Here is a 25568-nt window from a genome sequence, read left to right on the forward strand (position 1 = left end):
AAATTTTAAAGGTCAATTCAGGGATGTTTACTTTTTCGTTTTTTTCCTTATTTTCGTACTGAATAGAGATTCACGGTTTTACTCGATATTCAAGCTACTGTATTAAGTGACTTGATATCAAGTCAAGTATTTATTTGTCAAGTACTTTAATTTTATCAAGTTACTCAATCTTTAGCATTTTGTAATGTCACATCAAGAAAAAATTATTTATTTATTTCTTTCCTAAAAGTCAGTAATATAACATATGCGCCCATAGTGTCAAATACATACTTATATGAATCTAAATAATAATGACTGGGAATGCAAGATGAGAAAAATTCTCTGTAAAATCAAGCTCAGTTATTTTTTTTTCTCACATAATAGAATACCCGATGATGGAATATTTTCACATGAAATTCACATATTTACATATGTTTTTGATGAGATACCTTTTCTGGATTCACAATGCGTAGTTGTTCTAGGCCGACAGACACCGGAGAAGTTTTATGATTTTATTATGACATTATGTTATTATGCGTAGATTCCTCTAGAATCACGCAGATCTTCATTGAACAATGAATTGATTCAAGAGAACAGTCTAGGCATCCCAATTCCCAACCATCTCGTTACCTCCGTTCCTCCGTCGCTACAGCTTATACTCAAAATGTTAGTTTACTGAAACTACCAAAATCAACCAGCAGATTTCTTCCTAATGAAAATTTCATAGAATTGTGGGAAAACTACTAAAAAAGTCACACTCGCAATCATAGGTGCAACGAGGGGGGGTTATTGATTGATTAGAAGAAATTAAAAAAAATTGTGATCAACAATTTGAAAAATATAAAAAATTTAAAGATTCTGCTTTTTCAAAGTGGAGGTAAACGCCCCCAATGAGTTTAGTCTAGTTATGCCCCTGCTGGCGATGCTATAGTCATCTAGGAGGTCAAGATACCCTCTTATCCTGTCTAAGCGCGCATGAACTTGTAGAAATATATGACTTGTGAATCGTGCGTTTCAAGCTCAAGTAATATCAAATAGCTTGATATCAAGTCAAGCAATAAATATCTCAAATCAAGTAAAGTTCAAGTAATTTTTCACGAGCTTGATTTTCAAGTTAAGTATTTGGTTGAAATACCAAGCTACGAAGCTACTTGGCTTGATGAAGCTTTATATATCCACCTTCTAATTAGATTTATGAGTTGAATGACTTATTCTGTTTCAAACTTGATGCTTTTTCTGTAAAGAAAAACTGTAAAATATTCATGTTTTTATAATCAAAGTCTAAATACGTACAAGTGGAGCAAAACTTCAGATATGCACCTTCAAACGTCTGGTGTATAAAAATCAATAAATCTTGGGTCTTTTATCAACGTCACAGAATTACAACGTTCGAACTTCAGAGATAAAGATCAAAGATCTATTGTGGATCCTCACGCTGTTTACCAGTCTGGCAATGATGTCTCAATGAACTTTATGATCTCTCTGGGGGCTACATCTATCACTTGTTCCGCCTTTAAAAACCAAAATCCAAGGTGTTGTAGCCTTTTCCAGTGAACAGCTTACTATTCGCAGAGCAAGTGTTTGGCTTCTTGACAGAACAAAGTTCATTATTAGTCGAACAACAATGTCTTTACCATCTTAAATCGGCCATATCACAAGATCTTTGCACACTTAAATCTATAAAGAAATTGTACGATCCGTTTTCGAGTTAATTGAAGTGTTGCATACTCAAACTCACACTGAGTATGAAAAAATTATAATTTCTTGGGCGATAAGAGGGTTACAAGAATGAAAATAACTCAGACTGGAGTTTTGATACTCATGAAACGAGGGACCAGAAAGCATAGTGGAATATCTCTTGGCTGAATTTTCTATTTGAAGCGAATAAGGTGTGAGTCTATCATTGTATTCGTTGAAGCAGAAGTTCAACACTGAATGTTCTTAACAACCGAGAAAAAGTTTCATTGATGTGATTCCATTCAAAGAAATCAATTCATGGTTTAACTTTCAAACTAATTCATCCGAAGATAATATCACCAACCACCGTCGGCCGAATAGAAACTAAATTTCGCTTCGTAAACTCCGTTGTCCCGTGGTTCCTCATCATCCCCCAAAAAGACCGATTCGTTGAACACGATCCGATTGGCAACTTTCAAACACCTCCTAGTCTTAAATACTTCCTTGTTCGCGACGGATTTAACAAGTTGGTACCGGTGAAACACGGACCAATTTCTAAACATTCCTGGCGAATATTCCACCAGAAAATCCACCAAAGTCGGATCAGCAGTCTCAAAGTTCTCCACAAACAAATAGACAAACAGGCAAGAACTGTGGAACGCCCTAAAGTTTCAGGGAAAGAGAAAAGGGGTGTGTAGCCGTCGAGCCTGTCGGCAAGATCAAAAGAAGAGGATATTCGCGGTGCAACAAACAAAATGCCGCGCTCAGAAAGTGTACAGATGTGAATTGGGTCATTTGCTATTCGCTTAGAGAATTTTCCCAGTTTACAGTTGTTCGGAAGTATACTTGTACGTGTTCGCATTATCTAGGGAGATATATGGGACACACTTTAGTAATTGTTTTAGGAACTACTGACTTTCAATTTTGTGTTGTGTGCTCGTCGATGGAAATTTCTGAACTTGAAGACGAAAAGTATTCGGTACTCCTTTCAATTACATTTCTTCAGGTAGAGAACGAATTGAATATCAAGTAAACCTCAAAAATTCAAAAAAATGTTGTAATCTTCACATCAATAGTGTCCTGCAATAGTACCGACTTTTTCCTCATGTCTAATTGTGGGAGAAAATGCAATATTTCTATAGAAATGATAGCGATCGTAGAAAACTTTTTCTTGTCGTGCATAATATGCTCCTTACAACTCTTGTTATGTAATATACTTTTTTCGGCAACCGTCCGGGAAGTGCTCACTTCCCGGACGCTTTTCCTCTGAGAAAGTAGCATTTCCCGGCCTAGTCCGGAAAGTACGTACTTCCCGGACTAGGCCGGAAAAGAATCACGTCGTTCGTGTCATTGTGAATATGAAAATCTTGGTAGGTATATTCTTAATGAATGCAGTTGATCATTAGCATAGCAACCGAGATAACGGCTGACAGTTCATATGAAATAGTTGTCAAAAATTTGCTTGTTTTTGGATCGCAATCGCAATGAAATATGGAAAGCAGCAGCGATAGTGTTATTCTACTCGCTTACGCTCGTCCTGGAATTTTATCTATTCGTCCAAAAAAACCCTATTTTCCTGACTTGTTACGTAAATTACTATTGTCTATTTCAGTATCGTAATGAGTTCATTACAGTTCTAAAAACAGTGTCTAATAGGTACCCGTTGCAGAAAGCAATTCCAACAGTCATGCTTTTCGCATTCGTGTTGGAATAGGAGCCCATTCTGCAACTTGTTTTAAAATATACCATTTCTGCCGAACAACGTGCAGTTTTTTCTGGGTGAGTCCTAACTTAATTTTCTCGAAGGGGAACCTGTTTGTTTTTTCATTTTTTCGGTTTCTACATAGAAAATGAAGACACTTCATTACAAACCTCACGGTTCTTGAGATATCCAACATGACAGATTTTTTTTCAATATTATTCACTGGGAATATTTGATATCACAGAAATGAAGTGCTTTCTAATGATAATCAGTGGTAGGCTGAACATCAGGTGACAAACCGACTAGACCACATAACAAATCACAAGGAATTCTCAAATTCTGTTGAATTAAAAATATATTGATTTGTCAGAAAAAATCCATTACTAACTAATTCTCAATAGTCTAAAATAGTGTAAAAAATGTGATCAATGGCAAATTTCCATATCGGATTGTGAGCTTCATAAGCCTGGAAAGCTCTAATATCAAAGGCCGATTCCGGCAAAATGAGACAGGCTGTCCCCATTTCCAGCATTTTTTGCTGTCAGCCTCTCGAAATTGAATACCAGAAATGGATAAACTGAGATGAAACGTCGCTCCGGGTTGCACATTTGACCCTCGAGAAAATCCTTAAACATCGTATTTAAGGGCTGATCTTCGAAGAGACCCGAGAATATCAGGTTTTAATATAAGTGAGTTATGGAAGTTTCGTTTTTTTTGTTGGATTAATGCGTTAGTCATGTTTCTCGTTTGCAGATGATTGGAAGCAATATTTTGTATCATATTGAATTTTTCAGTAGGCTCTTTTTGCATTATTTATTCAGTTGATAAACATTACCACGTCCCTACTCGATGAAAATTCTTTGAGATTAAATATGATGTTGAATTTCAACTTCTGAAAAAAAAAAATATCCAACATATCAAAATGAATAAAAACAAAAAGAGCATAAAATAAAACTTCAGACCAAATATAATATCTTTCCAGATTTGGATCATGTAAAAAGTTATAAGTTATAAGCATTCAGTAGTTTCACAAAAGACTAATACTCTCCGGTCCTTTGAATGATGACTCCACGGAGATGACACGTAATTCAATCATTTTAGACATTGAAGTCCTATGTATCATACTATTCGGTCAGATAAACTTTGCCAGATCCACCAATAATGAGGTTTGAATTTATAGTAGGTAACATTTTCAATATCATTAATGAATTGAAGAGATCACTGATTCATCAGTTATGCATCTCGGTAATCTCTGCCTAATACACCTCCTCTTTCCATCGTGGAGAGGTGACTCTGCCATAGTGTGGTGGGTTTTATATACCCACCGGTGCTGCATTAGAGTGCGACGCGAAGCCCATAAAGCCATCTTTCAGGCCTGCACAGAGTCACTAGAAATATATTTCTACAACCTAAAAATCACTTAAATCTGAATTATCACGTCACGTTGAAACTACAAAAGAAACAATTTTTTTCGACAGCACAAATCTTCTCACCCGAGGCGAATGTAAGAAACTCAACTCAGGGTGCAATTAGTAATTGAATGAAAGAGCGCTCAAAATCAACTATTTCTCCGCTTAGAGGTGTAGTTTTTGGGGTATTTGTTTACAGAATGAGCTGACATATTTATATGGAAGTGCTCTTCTTTATCCAAACAAAATCTTTTTCATCTTTCCTTTTCACCATAGGTTGACGAAGCATATATTTAATTTTAATCTGAAAATTAGGAAGAAGTAATAAATTTTATATTTTCCATTATATTGCAACCCATTTAAAGAACCTACAACTGAATGGATAGCCTGGAAATCACCATGAAATTTATTAATTGAACAACTATCTACCAAGCACTCAATGATTTCATCAACTCACACTCACATAGTGGGCTTTCATTTGAAGATTATTATATTGCAACGACCATGACCAATCCTTATTTAATTCAGAGTACACCAAATGTTTCTTGGAGAATTGAAATCTGGAAATTTCTCTGAACGATCAAGGATTAGACTTTTGTTGAAGACATATCCATTCTGAACATCAAATTTCCTAGTGACTTTCATTAGATTGAAGGGAAGTATTTATCCCTGAAGATTTACATGACTTCCATCTGGCTATTCTAGTTTCTGGAAGTAAGATACAATTGGAAATAAGTTCGGATAGAATTAAAATTTATTCTTAGTATTTTTGACTGCAACCTGTTTACGAATATGAGACGGAAGTTAATATGATATCTCTCGTAGTCAGGGTTCCAGTGATAATTTTCATAGAAACTTTAAGCTGTACAGGGTGGGCAAATAAGCGAGGTAAGCGGCTATATTTCAGGATCCACTCATCGTAGAGACTTGCAGTGAAAAATTTTACCACTAAAGTGAACAAGAGAACACACTGGAAATTGTTTTGAAGTTCATACCTCTACCGCTAGGGGGCGTAATAGCTACCGTCGAGTAGAAAAATTAATTTTCTTCGAAAATGTTTCATATGAAGTTGAAGAAAAAATATCATCACTGTAATCCTTGGAAAAATTCTCTATCTTTTTAAATTGTCACTTTCGATTTTACGACATCAAATAAGGATAGGTGAAAGGTAGAAATCTGACTGATTGAAACGCCTGTAACTTCAGTTTGGCTCAACATTTTTGAGCAAATTAGATCTCGTCTGGAAGATAATATCTTGTCGATTGAGGACAAAAAATACTCATGATGAGATGATGAGTTTTTGCTGCTTTCGATAGGGGGCGCTAAGTCAGAAGTTCATTGTTTTGTTCATTTTACTCCGAAATTTCAAATGTAATGATAGGATTTTCTTAACAGAAACAGAAATTCCATCAAATTTGCATGAAAAAACCTGAAGGCCGCGCAGCGATAATTTCGGGCGTTCTGAAGTTATGGCCGAAAGAAGATATTCTTCAACTGATGCACTGCGAAAAACCAAATTGTGTCTTTAGGTTCTGACAGAAGCATAAATTCCATCAAATTTGTATGAAAAAACCAAAAGGTCGCAAAGCGATAGCTTCAGGCGTTCTGGAGTTATGGCCGAAAGAAGATATTCTTCAACTGATGCACTGAAAAACTAAATTGTGTCTTCTTTCGGCCATAACTCCAGAACGTCTGAAGCTATCGCTTTGCGACCTTTTGGTTTTTTCATACAAATTTGATGGGATTCATTTTTCTGTCAGAACCTAAAGACATAATTTGGTTTTTCGCAGTACATCAGTTGAAGAATATCTTCTTTCGGCCATAACTTCAGAACGCCTGAAATTATCGCTTTGCGACCTTCAGGTTTTTTCATGCAAATTTGATGGAATTTCTGTTACTGTTAAGAAAATCCTATCATTACATTTGAAATTTCGGAGTAAAATGAACAAAACAATGAACTTCTGACTTAGCGCCCCCTATCGAAAGCAGCAAAAACAAATTTATCATGAGTATTTTTTGTCCTCAATCGACAAGACATTATCTTTCAGACGAGATCTAATTTGCTCAAAAATGTTGAGCCAAACTGAAGTTACAGGCGTTTCAATCAGTCAGATTTATCCCTTTCACCTACCCTTATTTGATGTCGTAAAATCGAAAGAGACAATTTAAAAACATAGAGAATTTTTCAAGGATTACAGTGAGGATATTTTTTCTTCAACTTCATATGAAACGTTTTCGAGGAAAATTCATTTTTTTACTTCACGGTAGCTATTACGCCCCCTAGCGGTACAGGTATGAACTTCAAAACAATTTCCAGTGTGTTCTCTTGTTCACTTTAGTGGTAAAATTTTTCACCGCAAGTCTCTACGATGAGTGGATCCTGAGATATAGCCGCTTACCTCGCTTATTTGCCCACCCTGTACATCAATTCCATGAACAAACGAAACGGAACATCAGTATTCAGCAGTAGAAAAAACCAAGGTTAAAGCTGAATGACATCCTTTTCGATATGAAAAATTGAAATGCAGCTTCCAGCGTTTCTAACACGTATTTTTAATATCGCAAGTTCACCCGGTAAGTTCCCAAAAGTTTCTACGAATAATATTCCATAAGTTACCCCAAACCTTAACAGGTGGAAGTGACTCCAAAAGTTTCCGGCAACTCGTCTAGTTCAACTTTTTTTTTCCATGAAAACCTCCAGTAAAGCTAATTTAGAACAAAGAGTCGGACCATTTTAGCCGAATCTCAATAGACCTCGTATTCCCCGACCTCATAACCGATTCAGAATCCATTTTCTCCACTCGCTTCGTCCATCTGAAACGATCACAGTTCCCGCTACGATACATCTGACGGAAGCGGCCCTCTCGAAAAAATCGAAGCCATAAATTCCCTAGAAACATCCGCCCTCTCAAGTGAAAAGTCGCGACGTCTTCGTGCAGAAAAAGCAGAGATAAAAATCATATCAAATCTGACCCGGGAGGTCCATCCAGGGCCTTCTCCAAAACGCCTGAATGGAACGCAATATCTCTCTGTCGAAAAGTGCATTTCTGCTACAAGATTGCTTGTCAACCTAAGAGATTAGAAGGGATGACAAACATCTGTCTACGTAATGGGTTTCTGGGGATTCGTCTGACCTCTTCAGAGCTCGGAATTATACAAACATTACCTATGTACGAGTCAGCGCAAGAAAGAAGATGTTGCATTTATGTCCGAGGTGATTCATTGCCGTGTATGACACGTGTAGGAGAGGCGAAGTCTCATTGGAGTTAATGTTGTGTGAGTGTGAACTAGTGTTCTAGAAACTCTGCTACTCCAACGAGCATATAATATACTGAGCTACTTTAGAGTTTGGTTGTAATAGACTTGTTGGAAGAAATTAGTGTCTGTTTATGAAGTAGGGAGACTGGAGATTTCAGTTGAAATAATGAAGTTTAATAGACTGCGAAATGCATTCCAGAAATTCACTCATTTGGGTTTACACATTATTCTTAAATGGAAAACCTCGTCAAAATTTATGATTCCGGATAAGTAATAGTTGATTTCACTATAGATTGGTGGTGTAGGATCAGAGAAACAGGAAAATAATACTCTGTTAGTTCGCCGACGTTTCGGAAAAATTTATTTCCATCCTCAGGGCTCATAACGGTGCTTGATGTCCTCCATAAAACCCATATTAGAGATGATGTTGTCAAAAAATAACCATAAACTATTTCACAAGATCTGAAGTGGTGATCCAAAAATTTTATTTCTGTGTGACTCTTCAAGTATTTCCATGCAAATTATAGTTCTCAGTCAATGCTTTGATACATTTTCCTGATTTGTAGTTAAGATTTATGAGGTAGTAGTATGGGAAATATTTTTGAATTACTGGTATCTTTGAGAGGGAGTTGTAGTCCCAAATATCCACCTCCCATAGCTGCGCTAGTGCTACCCTTATCCCAACTGAATGAATCTAGATATCAGAATTTTCCTCTCCCAACGGAATATCTTTGGAATATAGTGAATTTCATTACAACATGTTAGATGACAATAATAAGTCTTCCTCGGGTAGCTATTGAATCTGAAAAATAACCAAAAATGTTGCATTTTAGATGTTGAATAATTCAAATCTAACATTATACCAAGCCTGCCACGCTCGTGTTAAGAAAATTATCAATGATATCGTTATGAAATGTGATAAATGCAATTTTTCCTCCGATTACTTTCAGTATCTCGACAAAATCAGAATAAACACTGACCGAGATAGAGATATGAAATTTGCTTGTTAAAAACACGTCCAAATCAACAAAAATGAATTATACATAATAACTAATGTTTGGCAAAACAATAAAAAGACTTTACTACTCAAAATTCTATCTATGTTCTATAATGTACCAATACTCCATAGAACCTGAAAAAGTATCGGTGTCCCAAACTTACATAACATTCCTAAGGCGTGTATCTGTTGTGAGTTGAAATAAAGAGAGTCACATGATCTGAATTGCTCTTAGAAGTCTCTCAGTTAACATACAAGAAGTAAGACAAAAATGAAGCCTACAAGACTGGTGAGAATTGAAATACTCTAGCCTAACCGCATTTTAAAATTTCAAAAAAGAATTAGAAAAAAAAAATTAAAAATAAAAAATGAAAATAATGATAAATAAAAACATATTTCCGCGTAAACGAAGACATTTCATCATCATTTCTACGCTTCCTATTGAATTTCCATCCAGCACAAATCTTTGCCCATAGCCAATAGTGATCCTTCAAAAACAAAAAACAACCATTTAAATCCAGGAAATAGGACTCCAGAGGACCGATACAATTCAAACTGTTAATCTTGCATAAACTTAACATGACCCGCAACAACTTCAATTACATCCAGAATAACCCCCATCCCCAAGCGGGAAGTTCCCTCAAGCTTGCATCGACAAAAGGAAGTCACAAATCTCTCTGTTTCTGGGCAACATCTGAGTCCATCCGAGAGTGTTCTACGGTCTGTTCTAAACCCAAGCTTTCTTGTCCTGGGAATTCAATGTATGTTAATATGCATTTACATCCGTGACTTGCCTCCGGTAGGGAAGATTTAAACAGCTATTTTCCTGGATAATATCCTTGCAGCCATTGAATTGGAATTCCTTCCCTTTTAAACACCGTGAAATAATGGATGGACACAGGAACATGGTGCAGTTCGGAGGATTTGTACCGAGTTGTTGAAATATGTTTATACTGACTGACAAAGGAACTGCAACACCCAAAAGGAGTTGTTTAAATTTTGATTTCTTTTTGTGAAACATAGATAGTATAGGAAGGAGTAAATGATCGAACTTGAAGAAAAAAATGGTGAAGGTTTTTTCATGTGAACAACTTTCGTTACTTACTTAAATATTGTGTCTTTATTTGCAATTTTTTAAATTTTACAACAATCCAGCTGTTCAACGTGGAGATCCAAAGTCGATGTTTAGTTGTTGTTCAAATGCCTAGAGCACGTGTACGCGGAATTTATCAGCATCTCAGTGGATTTGAAAGAAGTCGAATTATTGGTCTACGGGAGGCGGGGTTGTCATTTCGAGAAATCGCTAACCGTACGAACAGAAATGCAACTACTTTTATGAGATGTTGTCAAGCGTGGTTTGATAATGCCCAAAATCGAAGAAGAGTAGGCACCGGACATCGAAGGGGCACAAATGAAGTTCAAGATCGACGTCTAAGACTGGCCATTAGAAACCGATTTGCGACAACTCGATATTTGACTGATGAGTAGTTAGAAGAACAAGGCCATCCTGTAACTGTACGAACGGTTTATAAGGTATTTTGGACTGCAGCATTATCGACCCCATCTTGTGTTATCTTTGACGGTAGAGCATCGCCGGCAACAATTACAGTGGTGCAGGGAACGCCAACAATGGAATGGGAAATGGTATCAGATCGCCTTTTCTGATTCATCTCGATTCTCCTTAGGTGCACCTGATAGCCGAAAAAAGGTAAGACGACGTCGGGGAGAAAGACGTTAACCTCAGTTTGATGATGAGCGTCATGCACACCGGACAGTAGGCGTTATGGTATGGGGTGCTATTGCACATGCAAGTGTCACCTTTAGTCTTTATGCGAGGTTACATGTCAGCGCTTCGTTACCTTCAAGAAATAGAGGCGCCATATGTTCTCCCTTACCTTAACCGGCTCGAGAATCCAATATTTCAGCAAGACAATGCCCGACCTCATGTTGCCAGAGTTAGTTTAATCTTTTACCATAGCCGCCCAGATCTACCGATCATTCGCCCATGGAGCATGTTCGGGACATCATGGGTAGAAGGCTTGAAAATATACCCCAGCCCTCACGGACTTTGGCGGCTCTGAGACATGTACAGGTAGCTTGGATTAGTATCCCCCAAGAAGAAATAGACCATCTTATTGCATCAATGCCGAGACATGTTGGGGATGAGTGTATAGATAATCGCGATAGAGAAACACATTATTCATTAATTCATTGAAAAAAAAAAGTAAACTCTTCGTTTTTTGTTTTCTAAATTTCAATCATTCACTCCTTGCTATACTATCCATGTTTTATATGAAAAAAAAAATATACATCACAATCCTACAACGTAATCTGACCATGTTCGGGATATGTAAAAATTGCGTATATTCCCTCTATCTATGTTTATTACTCTAACTCTATGGCTGAGGCACAATAATGAAGAACTGTGGTTGATCGACGTCTCTATTTCGATTCGATCAGGTTGAACTCTTCATCATGACAGCTGTGCTAAATAAACAACATAATGAAAAAAACCATGGAGGTCCAATAAAAAAATAATTGTGATGAAAACGGTGTAAAATTCACTCATTCACATAAAATTCATTCGAGAAAAAGATATAACTTAGAAGTGATTAATTTATCATACGACGAAGCATTTTTTCATTCCAGTTCATAAATAGATGTGTAATTAATTATGAAAATCATTCAACAACATGCTCGGGTGAAAAACAAAAAGATAAAAATGATTATAAATGAATAAGATATATTCCCTTGTATATTCTGACTCGTTTCCATAATAAGTAACACGCTACGACTATCCAGAGGGAATATTTTTAATAGCAGTACACGTACATATAAGCTTCCAGATGACGTGTTTGTTTACACCGCTCCGCTGTTAACTCCAACGATATATTTTGATAACAATCCAATATATTACCATTTAATGTGCAGCATAATCAAATCCGAAACTCCATAAACAAATTAGCTTCCAACTATGCATCACTCTGGAATATAATATATTATACAAGTTAATTACTTTAAAATGTATGAGGATATGAATGATGTTTGGGAAAAATCGTGGATGCTTGTGATATGTGGCCGCATTATTTAAACCCACTGAAAAGAAAATCATGTATATTTTAATTGGACTACATTTTGAAATTATGAATACCCGGATTTGGGTAATTTTACCAGAGCAAAAACAGGGAATTTTTTTTTTACATAATTTGTTCGCAGCCTGCATGGTTCTTATAATGGGTTCGACCTACATATTCATTAATATTCGGACTACGCAGTTTTACCGGTTTCGTAGACCTAAGTCTTTCATGAATCATGAGTGGATTTTTGAGCGGTCGTTCTTCGAAGAGATCGCTTTATCATTTCGTTACAATATCTGAACTTTTAGAATTTTGATCCCCTAAGGCTCGTTTAACATCAACGTGATAAATATATTATAAAAGTTTAATGAGTCTTCTTGATGAAGAATATTCAATATATATATCATATAATTTGACAACTTTGTGTCTAATCCTTCACAATACTATATCTGCATGATATATTTAGTTTATTTTTGTCTTGGAATATATTCCAATTCTAAAAATGACAAATTCAATAATCAACCAAAGGAAAATTCAAAATGACTAAAACTGTACAAATTGAGTAAACGGTTAACAAATTGAATATCTGAATTAACATAAAGACAAACGTACGTTTCGGAATTTTTGTATTTGATGATACAATTTTTCCTCATCAGTGCCTTATAGTTCAACAAAATTATTGAATTTACAAACTCACCTCTTGTATATCTATTTCACAAAAATTGCAATTGTGAAACTACAAACTAACTGAACGTAACGGTTGCTCTAGTAAGGATTCACATAGCAAGCCATTACTCAAGGTAGTCATAGATTTCTTTCTTGTTGTTCTCTTGAAATACATATACAAATCAACATTTAAAATTGAATAAAAACATTTAGAAATTTTAAAATTATCAATTGCTTGATAATGACTCTTCAATCAATATATGATTACATCAAATTATAAAAGTTTAATGTGTATTCTTGATGAAGGATATTTAATATATCAAATAATTTGACAACTTTGTGTCTAATCCTTCACAATAATATATCTGTATGATATATTCAGTTTATTTTTGTCTTGGAATATATTCCAATTTTAAAAATGACAAATTCAATAATCAACCAAAAGAAAATTCAAAATGACTAAAATAGTACAAATTGAGTAAACGGTTAACAAATTGAATAACTAAATTAACATAAAGACAGACGTAGGTTTCGGAATTTTTGTATTTGATAATACAATTTTTCCTCATCAGTGCCTTATAGTTCAACAAAATTATTGAATTTACAAACTCACCTCTTGTATATCTATTTCACAAAAATTGCAATTGTGAAACTACAAACTAACTAAACGTAACGGTTGCTCTAGTAAGGATTCACAGAGCAAGCCATTACTCAAGGTAGTAATAAATTTCTTTCTTGTTATTCTCTTGAAATAAATATACAAATCGACATTCACAATTGAATAAACAATTTTAGAAATTTTAAATTTATCAATTGGTTGATAATGACTTTTTAATCAATAAATGATTACATCAAATTATAAAAGTTCAATGAGTCTTCTTGATGAAGGATATTTAATATATCAAATAATTCGACAACTTTGTATCAAATTCTGATGTCGATTCTTTCAGATAATTTCCGACAAGAAAACCTTTTTTATCATTAACGATATCATGAATTAAGTAATTATAATATGTTCTGCACCATATTATCTGGGTATACAATTATATAAACTGAGCAGAATTATGCATATAATATTTTAAAAGTATTGGTAAGCGCTTAAGTTTATAGGTCGTATGATCACTTCTTTCAGAAACGAGTAGTAGGACTGAATAGGAAACTCTACTATTTCTTGATTGTTTTCCAATCCGAAAAAAGGAACCATTCCAACGTAAAATCCAGAACTTGTCTTCGATCTCATCACCAAACTTTTTGCCTTGGAGAACGATAGAAAAAAGGAACATATTGAAAGGAATAAATTGAATTTCTGTAGAATTGACCATCAATTCTTGAAGCAATCGCGTCGAAATACAATCAGGAGAGAACAAGAAAGAAAATGAAATTCTCCATTGTGTTTAGACAATGGGATTTCCGCATCTAGAGAATCACCTTAGGTTCCTATTATTTTTTTTTCGGGATAGAAGGGGACAAATGAACTAGAAGGGGCATCAGTTAGATGGATGCTTTCTACAGTTTAACAGTAATGAGAAGGGAAGGATAGCTTGAGTGACATACAATAGGATGGATTATATCATGATTGCGTTTTTTAATCATGTTGGAAATCGAATATAATAAATGGAACAGCTATAACTATACATAACAAATTCATTGTGAGACTTATACAAGCAATTTTTCAAATTCTGTAGGGCTAAGGTCATGCCAGACCAGAATATCCAAATTTGATTTAATTAAAAGTGTACTAGTTTTCGAGATATTCACAATTTCATAAAAATCTTCAAAATCTACACCTTAGGCATTCCTCTGATTTCCACAGCTTCAAATGTTGGTGTCTTGTGATTCTCCTTTCCATCGAAAATTTCGGACGAATCAGACTACCAAAGGTATCTTGGGAAAATCTTGGGTCATAATGATGACCAAAGATTTTCCCAAGATACCTATGGTATGCTCAGAAAAACGGGATGGTTCCCATTTTTTCATTTTTTTCATATTTCAATCCAACTTTGATCGTTTCTGCCATTAAAAATTAATTCTGATTAACTTGAAATGTCACACTGAAAGTTAGCCTTCAACTTGAATTTTCGTTGAAATATTATTCTAGGCTTGACACATTAAGAGAACAAATATATTGACATTTTAATGATTCCTGGAACCAAGCTAGGATTGACGGACAGGAAGGTTTTGCCTCGGGTTTTGCTGTGTGTTTGGTGGGGTTGGCAGGGAACTATCTACTTCATCTGCTCCCCAACTATTAACTCGTAACTAAACTGTCAACAATTCCACTGTCTGAAGGAAGCAATTACCCAGAAGTGATCAACAGGAGAGGAATTGTGTTCCATCAGGTCAACGCCAAGCTACACATATTCAAAGTGACTCGCCAGAAGCTCCAGGAGAATGGTTGGGATGTTGCACCATCTTTTCCTGACAAGGGTTCTTATGAGAGATGCCTAATGATATTATCTTCAAAATGGTAACAAGTTATCGAACAAAACAATGCATATTCGACCTAAAACGGATCAGTTTTACTTTGCTAATGAATTTCTTTTTACTACACCTTATAAATTTCAAACTGTTGTCAGTACATGGATCCGCAAATTATGACTGACAAATTGAAATACAAAATCCATTATGTTTCATTAAGAGATGTATCGTTAAACAAGGTTATACGTCCTGTCTATTATGTTAAGGTCACCCCTTCTCAAGCTCTCATTAATTACGGTTTTCAATTTGAAATTTGTTGTATTCCAGGTTCCATTAATCTTGATATTCTGTGTTAGAAAACACTATTCATCACATTCCTGCATTTGTGCAGTATATTTCCTGAAAAATCGTCCAACCAAAATCCCCGAGTTGGATACTTGATGATTGATGAATTCCTCGACTCGCTAGACATATAAATCCTTCTAAAGAGGGGAAAAATATTACTTTCCGCCGAAGAAAGAACTCACTTGGCGGTAAGCTCTACATTCGATTTTTTCTTTGCCTCATTCATTTGCGTTATTCAATTATTCCCAAATCCTCCTCTGGTGGCCCTTCAGGAACTTCGATCATTGGATAGACGAAGACAGAGACATGGCCTTCGGGCTTATTCAACATTGGGAAACCTGGATAGAAGGAGCTCATTTCGTTATGCAACTAAAAACATTCTTAAACTTTTCATACTAGATGTGACTCTACTGGGTGATTTATTAGCTCACCGAAAAACTTCACTGTATGAAAGATCATGTTATTTTGACAAAAACACATTAAGAGAGATTACCACACGTGGTTTTTCGCGTATATCAGTCAAACTTTGGTATCCATTCATTTCCCCTCTGGTGCTCTTGCGATGACCAAACTTTGTACGGAGTTCGAAGTTATACAAAGACATTTTTTTTTGTCTGAAAAAATAAGTAGAGCACAGCACTGTACGACGACCTTCACGACATTATTTTCATTCCTCTTTTGTAATAATTTTTGTAGGTTTTTTCTTTCAGGAAAATTTCTAAGATATATTACGACTTTGTACAAAGAACATATCATAATTTCATTTGCAAATTCCAAATACTCACTTTCTTTTATGTAGATTATTGTTGGAGAATCGAGATTTCGTATTACTTGAGTTACTTGACAACACTGAAGAATGACATATGGTAGTACCCTTAAAGGGACAATCAATAATATTAAGGTATGAAAAAATAATGAATAAATAATAGATAAATAATAGTTGAGATATCAAATACAAGACTGAAATATATAAGACTGGCCAGAATTTCCGAAACCGAATAAAGAAATGCACTCATCAATTTATGACAGATTATGCAACGATGACGACTTTAAGAAATACCTGATTGAGACAGGATAATATAATCAATTATGAATATCGCATGTGAAATAACTTTTTACATTGTGCTTATGAATGATATTTGTTTTTCTCCTGGTATTGTAATTATTTTCTTTTGAATTATCTTATGGAACATTTATTTCAGAAATCTTAATTAAGTTAATATCACATACAGGTCATACCTCATGTACCTCCGTGATGTAAAGTGTTTATTTATGAAATAAACTTTATTAATATTATTATTATTATGGAATAGAGGCATATAATAATTAATTATAATAATAGTTTATTGTGACATAAACATAAATCGCAGAGGCTGAAGCCTGTACGTGTGTATGAAAGCTTACTATAATATTGTACGAGAAAATGGAATCTCATCATTGATTGAAATGAAAAATGCGTAGTTAACTACCTCTTGAAACCCACCAAATTTCATTCGCTCATCTCGACTGGTTTCAATGCAATAACTAAATAGTCAGTTCCAAGTGAAATTTTAACACCTCGTATCTCGCAAAACGAAGCTCGAGTTGATGGCATTAATAAAGAATCCTTTCCGTTTTAGCCGAATTTGGAAAAACGTTTTTGTGCCTATTCCAACATTCTTAAATCTTCAGAACTATCAGCACGTGGTTCAGTCATAAATTCATCTATTTCATAACACTAAGCCATTTTATTTGCCCGATTTCTAAAAAGTTTGGGTAGGATTCTTCAAATTCCACTATTTGATTTTTTCATTTGTATTTTGTTTGAAATAATATCGATTCGAAGATACTTGTGTTGAGTTCAACTCGAAATGTTTTTTCAGAGTCGATAAAAAAGGTTAACATAGAAAAGTTTGCAGGTGCACGAACAAACTTCAACCAATAAAATTTTCGATCAGGGTCCTTATGGCTCCGATCAACTTTTATGGCATTAAGTATGTGAAGAGTGGAGTTGATTATTGTTTCCTTCATTCGGAGCGAAATAATTCTAATATTGGAAGCAGCATAGGCAACTGCAGTGGAGAAATCACAAGAATGCTAATTGGAAGGTATTTCAATTGCGATTTGGTAATTATTATTTCATTTCACATCAAAGCACGAATGTAAAAAGCTCACTTGGATTTTTTTCATCTATTGGTATTCTACTATTGCAAATAAGCACGTAATATTATTTCTCTATGACTGTGCGTTTTCGCGTTTTCACTTCCTCGCGCATGTATTTAACTTTTGAGAATACGTGAAAATTGCGCTCAGTTTTGCCTGCCTACAGAATGTTCAAGAAGTCATACTTTCATGTATTTCTTGGAAATGCTGAAGGTAAAACCAACGTAAAATGCCTTGGAGACTAAATGTCAACTGGTGTTGCTAATGGTTAATTGGAGAATTATAAAATTGGAACGAATACATTTCAAATAATTTTCTTTCATTTACTTACAACCTGTAAGCTATGCTGCTTATTTCCGCCTGTACTTTTCAATCTTCGAATGTAACTACTCTGAAAAGCCAGTAACATCAACTAATTCTCCTCAAGCTGTCATTTCGACTCGTTTGCGGAATTCACATTGATGTGAATTTAATATCATTATTTATAATGATAATATTTTTACCTAATTTTTCAATTGACTGTCCATACAATAGTAGAAAAACTTTCAATTCGTGAATTTTTTTGTCCTTTCTTGTCTGTTTGCCTTTACTTTGTGCCACATTGGTCGTGTCAAAGTCAATCATATTCGAAAAAATACCATTTGCTGCACTTCTTAAGAAAAAAATTATCAAAACCAAGTGATTCTACATACATACTAAATGATAAGAATTTTTATGTATTGCACAATCTACAATATGAAATATTTTCCAATAGTGGTGATAAAATTTGAAATGGTAATAAAGAAAAAACTGTGTATCATTTTTTATGTCGTTTGTGCTCAGTATGTTATGCCATCTAATCTTGGAAAGATACATGCTTCAACATCGTTTATAAATTGTTTCATCAAAGATACTGAAAAAAATTTAAGGAACGACACTATTCAGTTAATCGAAACACTATTCGTCATGATGAAAACAAATTTGAAAGTTGTACAACCGGTTCTCTTATATAGTTTTAAAAAAATTCACTTTCAAATGTGACTGGAAGTGAGTCGTTCAACTGAATAATATAGTCCATGAATTCTAAAATTTCTCTGTATTCAGATAAGGGAACTGATTTCGATGAAACAATTCAACAATTTCTAAACATTGTTGAAACGTGCATATTTCCATAATTGAATGCTATGATTTACTAAACTCTAATGACAAAATGTCAAAAAATAATACACAATGTTGCCATAATAACCATTTTGAATTTTAAAACCCTAAACTCTATTTCATGGTTCAAAATAATATTCCTGTTATGCTATCAATAAACATATACGTGTATTCATTGAATCGGTTATGTGAACGTTCATGACCTATTTCTATCAGCCATAGAGTTTATTATGAATGACCCTTACTGGTCCATTTCGCTTCTACATGTAGCTGCCAGTCGTGCATTGTTGTGAATACCACGGCAATTCAGGCGACTGGTAGCTAATTTCACGGTCAGTTACATTTAGAACCCGAGGTGAAAATAACGCCCAAATAGTATTAAGGAAGGGGTATCATTAAAATATATCTAGTTTTCGGGAATGGTGCATATTCCGAAACGATTAAATATTCCAGATAGGGTTCCTCAGTTAATAATTCCACAGCGATATTCTCCTGCATTGCATGTACAGCATTGCATGCGCCATGGACCAGCCAAACCCTCCCAGTCGTCAATATCCTGTGAGAAATCATCTTAACAGCATCTGTCGAGAATAAACGGTGCCCTACACGAATATTTCAGTAGAATTATAGGCAATATTCATTCATTGATAAATTGAAACGACATCTGCTCCGAACATTCGTTGGATGAAATATGGAATGGCTGCAGGCTCTCTATCGGCGAATGCCATCGACATGCCAATGTTCAAGTAGATTCGGCAACGAATGAAGATACATGCAGGCCTCATTCCTATGAAATTATGATGAATATAGCTGGAAATTCTAGATGAGAGCCGAAAAAAAGTCGATCAAAATTTCATGGTTATGGACGAGATCTATCCGCTTTTTCCATCTCCAGGCATCGTAAAACGGATATTATCCGATGAAATATTGAACAATAGATTGGAAAATACGTATATTGCGTAGCTGTTTGTGGAATGGAAGAAAAAAATCCTTGTCGTCGCGTATTCGGCGCTGAAGAAATGTTCGAAGACTTTCTCTATAAATTCAATCACGCATTTTACTCTGAAGTTGAGGGGGGGGTTTCCAAATTGGAGCAAATAGCAATGCGGAGACATAAAAGTTTATTAGTTCCACATCACTTCTCCTGTCGTATCAATATATCACAAAATCAGTCTTCTACCCTGAACAAGAACAAAGGGATTGATTTTTTTTTGTAATATAGTGCGAATTTGCGTATATTTGTTGAAATTTTTTCCGAAATAGAAAAAAAGACACTATTTACTATTTAATATTCTCTCCTCAGTCCTTTCTCCTACGTAAGGAGATGGTGACGTCATGACGTTTGTTTGACTGTGATCGACCATTTGTCTCTATTCTAAGCTCTGTGAGAAGCCTCTGGAAGGGAAAGTCCGTAAAATATTTTATTTGATCAGACCACCGTGAAGGAGATCTGCCTCTTGATCGTCGACCCTCAACTTTCCCTTCAATAATCTCCATACCTTCCTTTCTCCTGGTGATGTGACCAAAGTACCTCATATATCATTCTCTTAAAACTTCTTGATTATGACTGGTCATCAAAATCACGAAATTGAAAGCTGAGCTCATTTCGATGTATTTTATAACTGTTGTGTTAGTTATACTAAGTTGTTTTGACCTGTCGAAACAATGAATAATTCGAAACATTTCGAGTTAATATGACTTTTCTCTTCCTAATACCATTTCTTTTCCATTCGACTAACTCTTATTAGGCGAAATTTTAAGATACGTTTTAGTCAAAACTACTTGTCCGATTTGACACCTTTTTTTTTCCTGAACGTTAGTGTGTATTTAGTGGAAAAGCGCATGGGGGAATTGTTCATAAAATAAGGGGAAAGAATAAGGACATACCCTCAAGGAGAAGTGCTAACCGTAGACACGTGTTTCAGACTTTCGGCCCTCATCAGTACGGTGAAAAAGTGTTAAGATGAGCAACAGTGTGTATACAGTTTGTGCTTTTGTGCATAAAAACCTCTATTTGACAACTACCGGATGTCGCGATCATAGCCTGTTTTTGCATAAAATTTGTAACGCTCTGTAACAGTTATATTGATTTGTTGAATCTGTTTGTTTTGATTTTGTTTAGTTTTTAAATTTGGATCTCCATTTTCCATTAAATCGTGTTATGCTACAAAATGGTGTTTGTCGAGTAATAAGGAAGATAGTGAATGAATTAAATATGAAGATGTTGAAAAAACATAGGGCTAAACTGTAAGTTTATTGCAACTTGATGATAAAACTGGTACACTTTACAGAGTGTTATAAATTTCGTGAAAAAAAAAACAGGCTATAATTGTGACACGCAGTATTTATAAAATAAAGCATTTTTGCGCATACACTAACTTTCAGAAGAAAGAGACCTGTCATTCGAAAAAAAACGGACAAGTAGTTTTGATGAAAATGTATATTGAACTTTTGCCTAACTTGATGATGCGTTTATTTATTGTAGTACTGTTTATTCCTTGAAATGAATAATTCATTACTTTCAACACTCTTCAAATTATTTAAAAAAGATCCAAATATTCTCAAGGTCCATTTTTGGTTTCCAAAATTTCCCCGACAACGTAAACTCAAACTTCAAACCGATTATTGATTATCGACGAATATTCTGGCTGCTATTAGCTAAGTTCACTCTGTCAGTCAAATACAGTTAACCTGATGTGAGAAGGATGGTCCTAGGTATCTTTTTAAACGATTATTCCCACCTTATTGCGATAAATTTTGTTTGGTAAAACTATTGTTTTTGAGTTTTCTTCAGTTTACATATAGCAAGACCCAGTAACTATCAGTTCTAAAAAGAATTCTCAGTTATCACTTTTGTATACAGTTTCTGATACTCTCATCTAAGTGTGGGTAATAAATATTGAATATTATAGTTTTCGAGGAAATTTTAAGAGTTCTGTTTATTTTGCTTACTTGTAATCTAAGTAGAGATAATTAAGCCGAAGGCATACGATTAGGTCATTAGATTCTAAGGGGTAACATATATTTCAAGAAAGACCTAAATTTAAGAAGGTTCACAAGATCTCCATTCTCAGAATTAATCTCCTTCTTACAGTGAAGAACTGATTACTGAACCTATATTTTATTTCACAAGAATAATGAGATGAACCCTTATACACATGTTGAAACACTTTCTACTGAAGGACATCTTTGAAAGACACATTTAACTTCATCGAATTAGAGATTATGTTGCATTACTTTGAACTATGTGAATGAATTTCAACCTTCCCTTTGAATTATCAACTTCCACATCAACGTGAGATGCATATCAAAGTGAGGCAATGTAGGGCTCTCATTCATTTAAAGCAAGGAAAAACAAGTTTTCGTCCCTGTCTTGACAAAATACTATTCTCATCAACAGTAGAGGGTTGGTTGGCTTATGGGCATAGGTTCATGAAAAACAAATTTAATTTTGACTAATGGAAGTTTCATATGGTTGTGTCTTTCTATCTTTAGTGAATATATTCATTATTCGGTCGTAAATCATGAACACACTCCTTCTAATTCATTTCTTAATGTTTATATATAGTCTTTGTATGGAAAAGAGTATTAGAGAGAAGTCATTAAGTTAGCGATGATTAAGTAGGTCCACACTAAGACCATCAATATAAGAAGCAAGTATGATATTTTTAATATTTCGATAATTATTGCTAGCGCATATGTTTTGTTATATTTGTTTCGGGGAAAAAATAGAAGCATTCGATAGAGCGGAGAAAATCACATGAAGAAGGTACTTTTATCCAAATACAAGAAATTGGACCGTTTTCGAGATATTTGAGTTTTTGTAGTCATATTAGGTCAGCAAGTTCATTCATCGTGAAATTTATCAATAACCATAGAAGTTGTCCCAAAAAATCACCCTTTATAGCAATATCAGAAAAACAGAAGTGTAATGGAAAAATGTATTTTATCAACAGATATTTATGTACGAAATTTCAATCTGGTGTCATTCATCGTTTAGAAGTTAAATGGAGAAATTTTTTTGATTTCATCATCTCGAAAAGAATATATCTCCCTTACTATGCATTTTGGGCGATAAGTATATTCATCAAACTATAATTATTTTCCATGTACTATCACCCCCAGAAAGCTCGATACACATTTTCGACTCACCCTGTACCTTCGATTGAAAACAAAATCGAATTAATCAGAACACAAATGAATTGATGAGAGCGAAAACAATAAATTCAATTTCGTTTTTCAGGTCGTACGACTGATTTAGAAGAGAATATAATGGACATTTCGCCTGGGAGCAACTTCATATCACATCATGGCCCAAAGAGGACGAGATGGAAAGCAAATACAGTCTACAACATCATTCTTCTCATCAGCATCCTTTCCACCTTTTTTCTGGCAGCTTCGGCTGAAATCGCAGATAGTAATCCAGGTAGGTAAATATTGGTGTTTGATGTTCTCAATATTGAGAACAACTTTGTTTGTATTCCTCAAACGTAAATAACATGCAAATGGTCCTCAGAATATTATTTTATATCTCGGAAATTCAATTTATATGTGGGAAATTCTGGAGAAAATGAGCGAACAATGAAAATATTCATGAGCAGTTGAACCAAGCATGCGTTTTTAGGAAGTTTTTTGTGTCATTGAATGATTTGAATTATTCAACACTATGCAAAAAGGAGGTTCAATCTTCTAAAAACATAAATACGAGTACATCTTGATCACACTGAGAAAAACTCGATCACAATTGATTGTGAAGGAAATGTTGAGGACAAAAAATTTTAATATTGAGGGTTGTATCGGTAAGTGGTAGTCGAAAGAAAAAGATTGTAGATGACAAATAATGAGCTTAGGTATTCGTAAACATAACGCCATCGAAATATTAGTCGATTTGCATCTGCATCATAAAGTTATTCTCGATTGAACATGTCAGCTTATGAGCCAAATTCTCGTCATTTGCGGAAGGTTTTAATGTTCTGCATTTATATGAAGAAATCTGCAGCTGAGGCTGATCGAATGCTCTCAAATACCTATGGTGAGGCCGTTATTAGTGGAAAAACGTGACGAGAGTGGTTTCAACGCTTCAAAAACGGTGATTTTTACGTCGAAGACATGCATGGTGGTGGAAGAGAAAAGGTTTTCGAAGATGCACAGTTGGAGACATGACTCGATCAAGACTCGTGTCAAACGCAACAAGGATTGGCAGAATCATTGGGAGTGACGCAACAAGCAATTTCAAAATGCCTAAAAGTCATGGGAATTATTCAGAAACAAGGAGATTGGGTGCAGTACTAGCAGAGATATGTTGAACGGCGTTTGTTTTCGTATGAACAGCTGCTTGCAAGGCAAAGACGGAAAATATTTCTGCATCGCATTGTGACTGGAGACAAAAAAAATAGTTCATTACGATAATCGCAAGCGCAGAAAATTATGGGGATACGCCAGCCATGCTTCCACGTCGACGGCCACACCGAATATTCACGGTTCCAAGGTCATCCTCAGTATTTGGTTGGACCAGCTCGTCGTAGTGTATTATGAGTTGTTTAAACCGACTGAACAGCGATTATTTTTCTTATAGAAAATCTTTAATTTTTCAGGAAGCCTAAGCGTACAGTTATAAATTTTTCTGTCAATTGAGAGAAGTCTATTAGTTTCATCCTCGACACCCAGGATGACACGATGAACCTAAAAATACAACTCGAGTAATAAGCGATTTGAAATGCAGCTATAAATATCACATAGGACTATCGTTATATTAACTCCTTTTTTCCCAGATTTTTCCTTAACTTTTATGCAACATTATTTTTGAAACAAAGAATTTGAATTGTTTTGTGATTATAAAAATACTAACTCATAGATAGCTGAGGTTATACCTAACCTAGATAAAATTCATTTGTTAAAATTCATTAGTTCATCAATATTTTCAACCTGTTCCTTTTTCTTGACATGGCACCAAAATTATTCACACGCCATTGAAATATATGTAGGCTTGGTAAATCGATCGTCTAGAGGTATGATTCGATTACCTGACCTCTCCACTTCTTCTCCGTGACTTTGTTCGGTTTAAGTAATAATTAAACTCTTTTTAATTATTTACATCTATTTACAAAGCCACAATAACAGTACAAACACAGTTCATACGGTACTGAATTTCTTCTTTAACTTTAGTTTTAATTATTCGAAACGTCTTCGATATGTCACGTCTTCGTCTTTAACTCTTTAAGTCTTTCGTTCGGTCGTCTCGTCTTTAACTCGTTCGCGACTCGTCTTAATCTAGTCCGCGAACCTTCTTTTCGTCTTACGTCTTAAGTTTCAACCGACTGAACTTACTCTTACTTCGACTTAGACCGAACTTCAACTGTCTACCCTCTCGGACTTACTTTATGTACCCGCTGGAACTTACTCTGTCCACTCTGAATATCCTTCCCTTCTTCTGGCTCGACCACACCTTCAGGGAAAGTACCATCACCTAGTCCAATAAGAGTTTTGCCGTACCGCCCACAAAGATCTTCGCGGATTCCTGGAAATCGAATATCCTCGAAGGACTAGAACCTGATACACAGATGTGACACATCTGGTACAACCGTCATGTCTTCGATCTTTCCTAACCCCAGTTAATCTCTCAAGTTTTACAACCGACATGACACCTCTTCGACACCCCGAAGAATAACACATCCTTTTTACATTATATGTACAATAACAATTCGTTCTCTGTAAATTCATTGAAACTGTCATGCCCTAGACACTTGAAGAAACTAATAGGT

General features: G+C 35.0%; 1 protein-coding gene across 2 annotated transcripts in view; it reads left to right on the forward strand.

The window, feature by feature from the left end:
• LOC123681329 (5-hydroxytryptamine receptor-like) overlaps nt 1–25568 on the forward strand; it is a 303761-nt gene that overhangs the window by 174502 nt on the left and 103691 nt on the right. For both annotated transcript variants that reach the window (XM_045619668.1, XM_045619669.1), the window contains one exon: nt 23051–23233. In XM_045619668.1, the coding sequence (XP_045475624.1) occupies nt 23051–23233 (183 nt within the window). The remainder of the gene's footprint in view (nt 1–23050; nt 23234–25568) is intronic.

Source organism: Harmonia axyridis, chromosome 5 (assembly GCF_914767665.1).
Source record: "Harmonia axyridis chromosome 5, icHarAxyr1.1, whole genome shotgun sequence".
Taxonomy (NCBI): domain Eukaryota; kingdom Metazoa; phylum Arthropoda; class Insecta; order Coleoptera; family Coccinellidae; genus Harmonia; species Harmonia axyridis.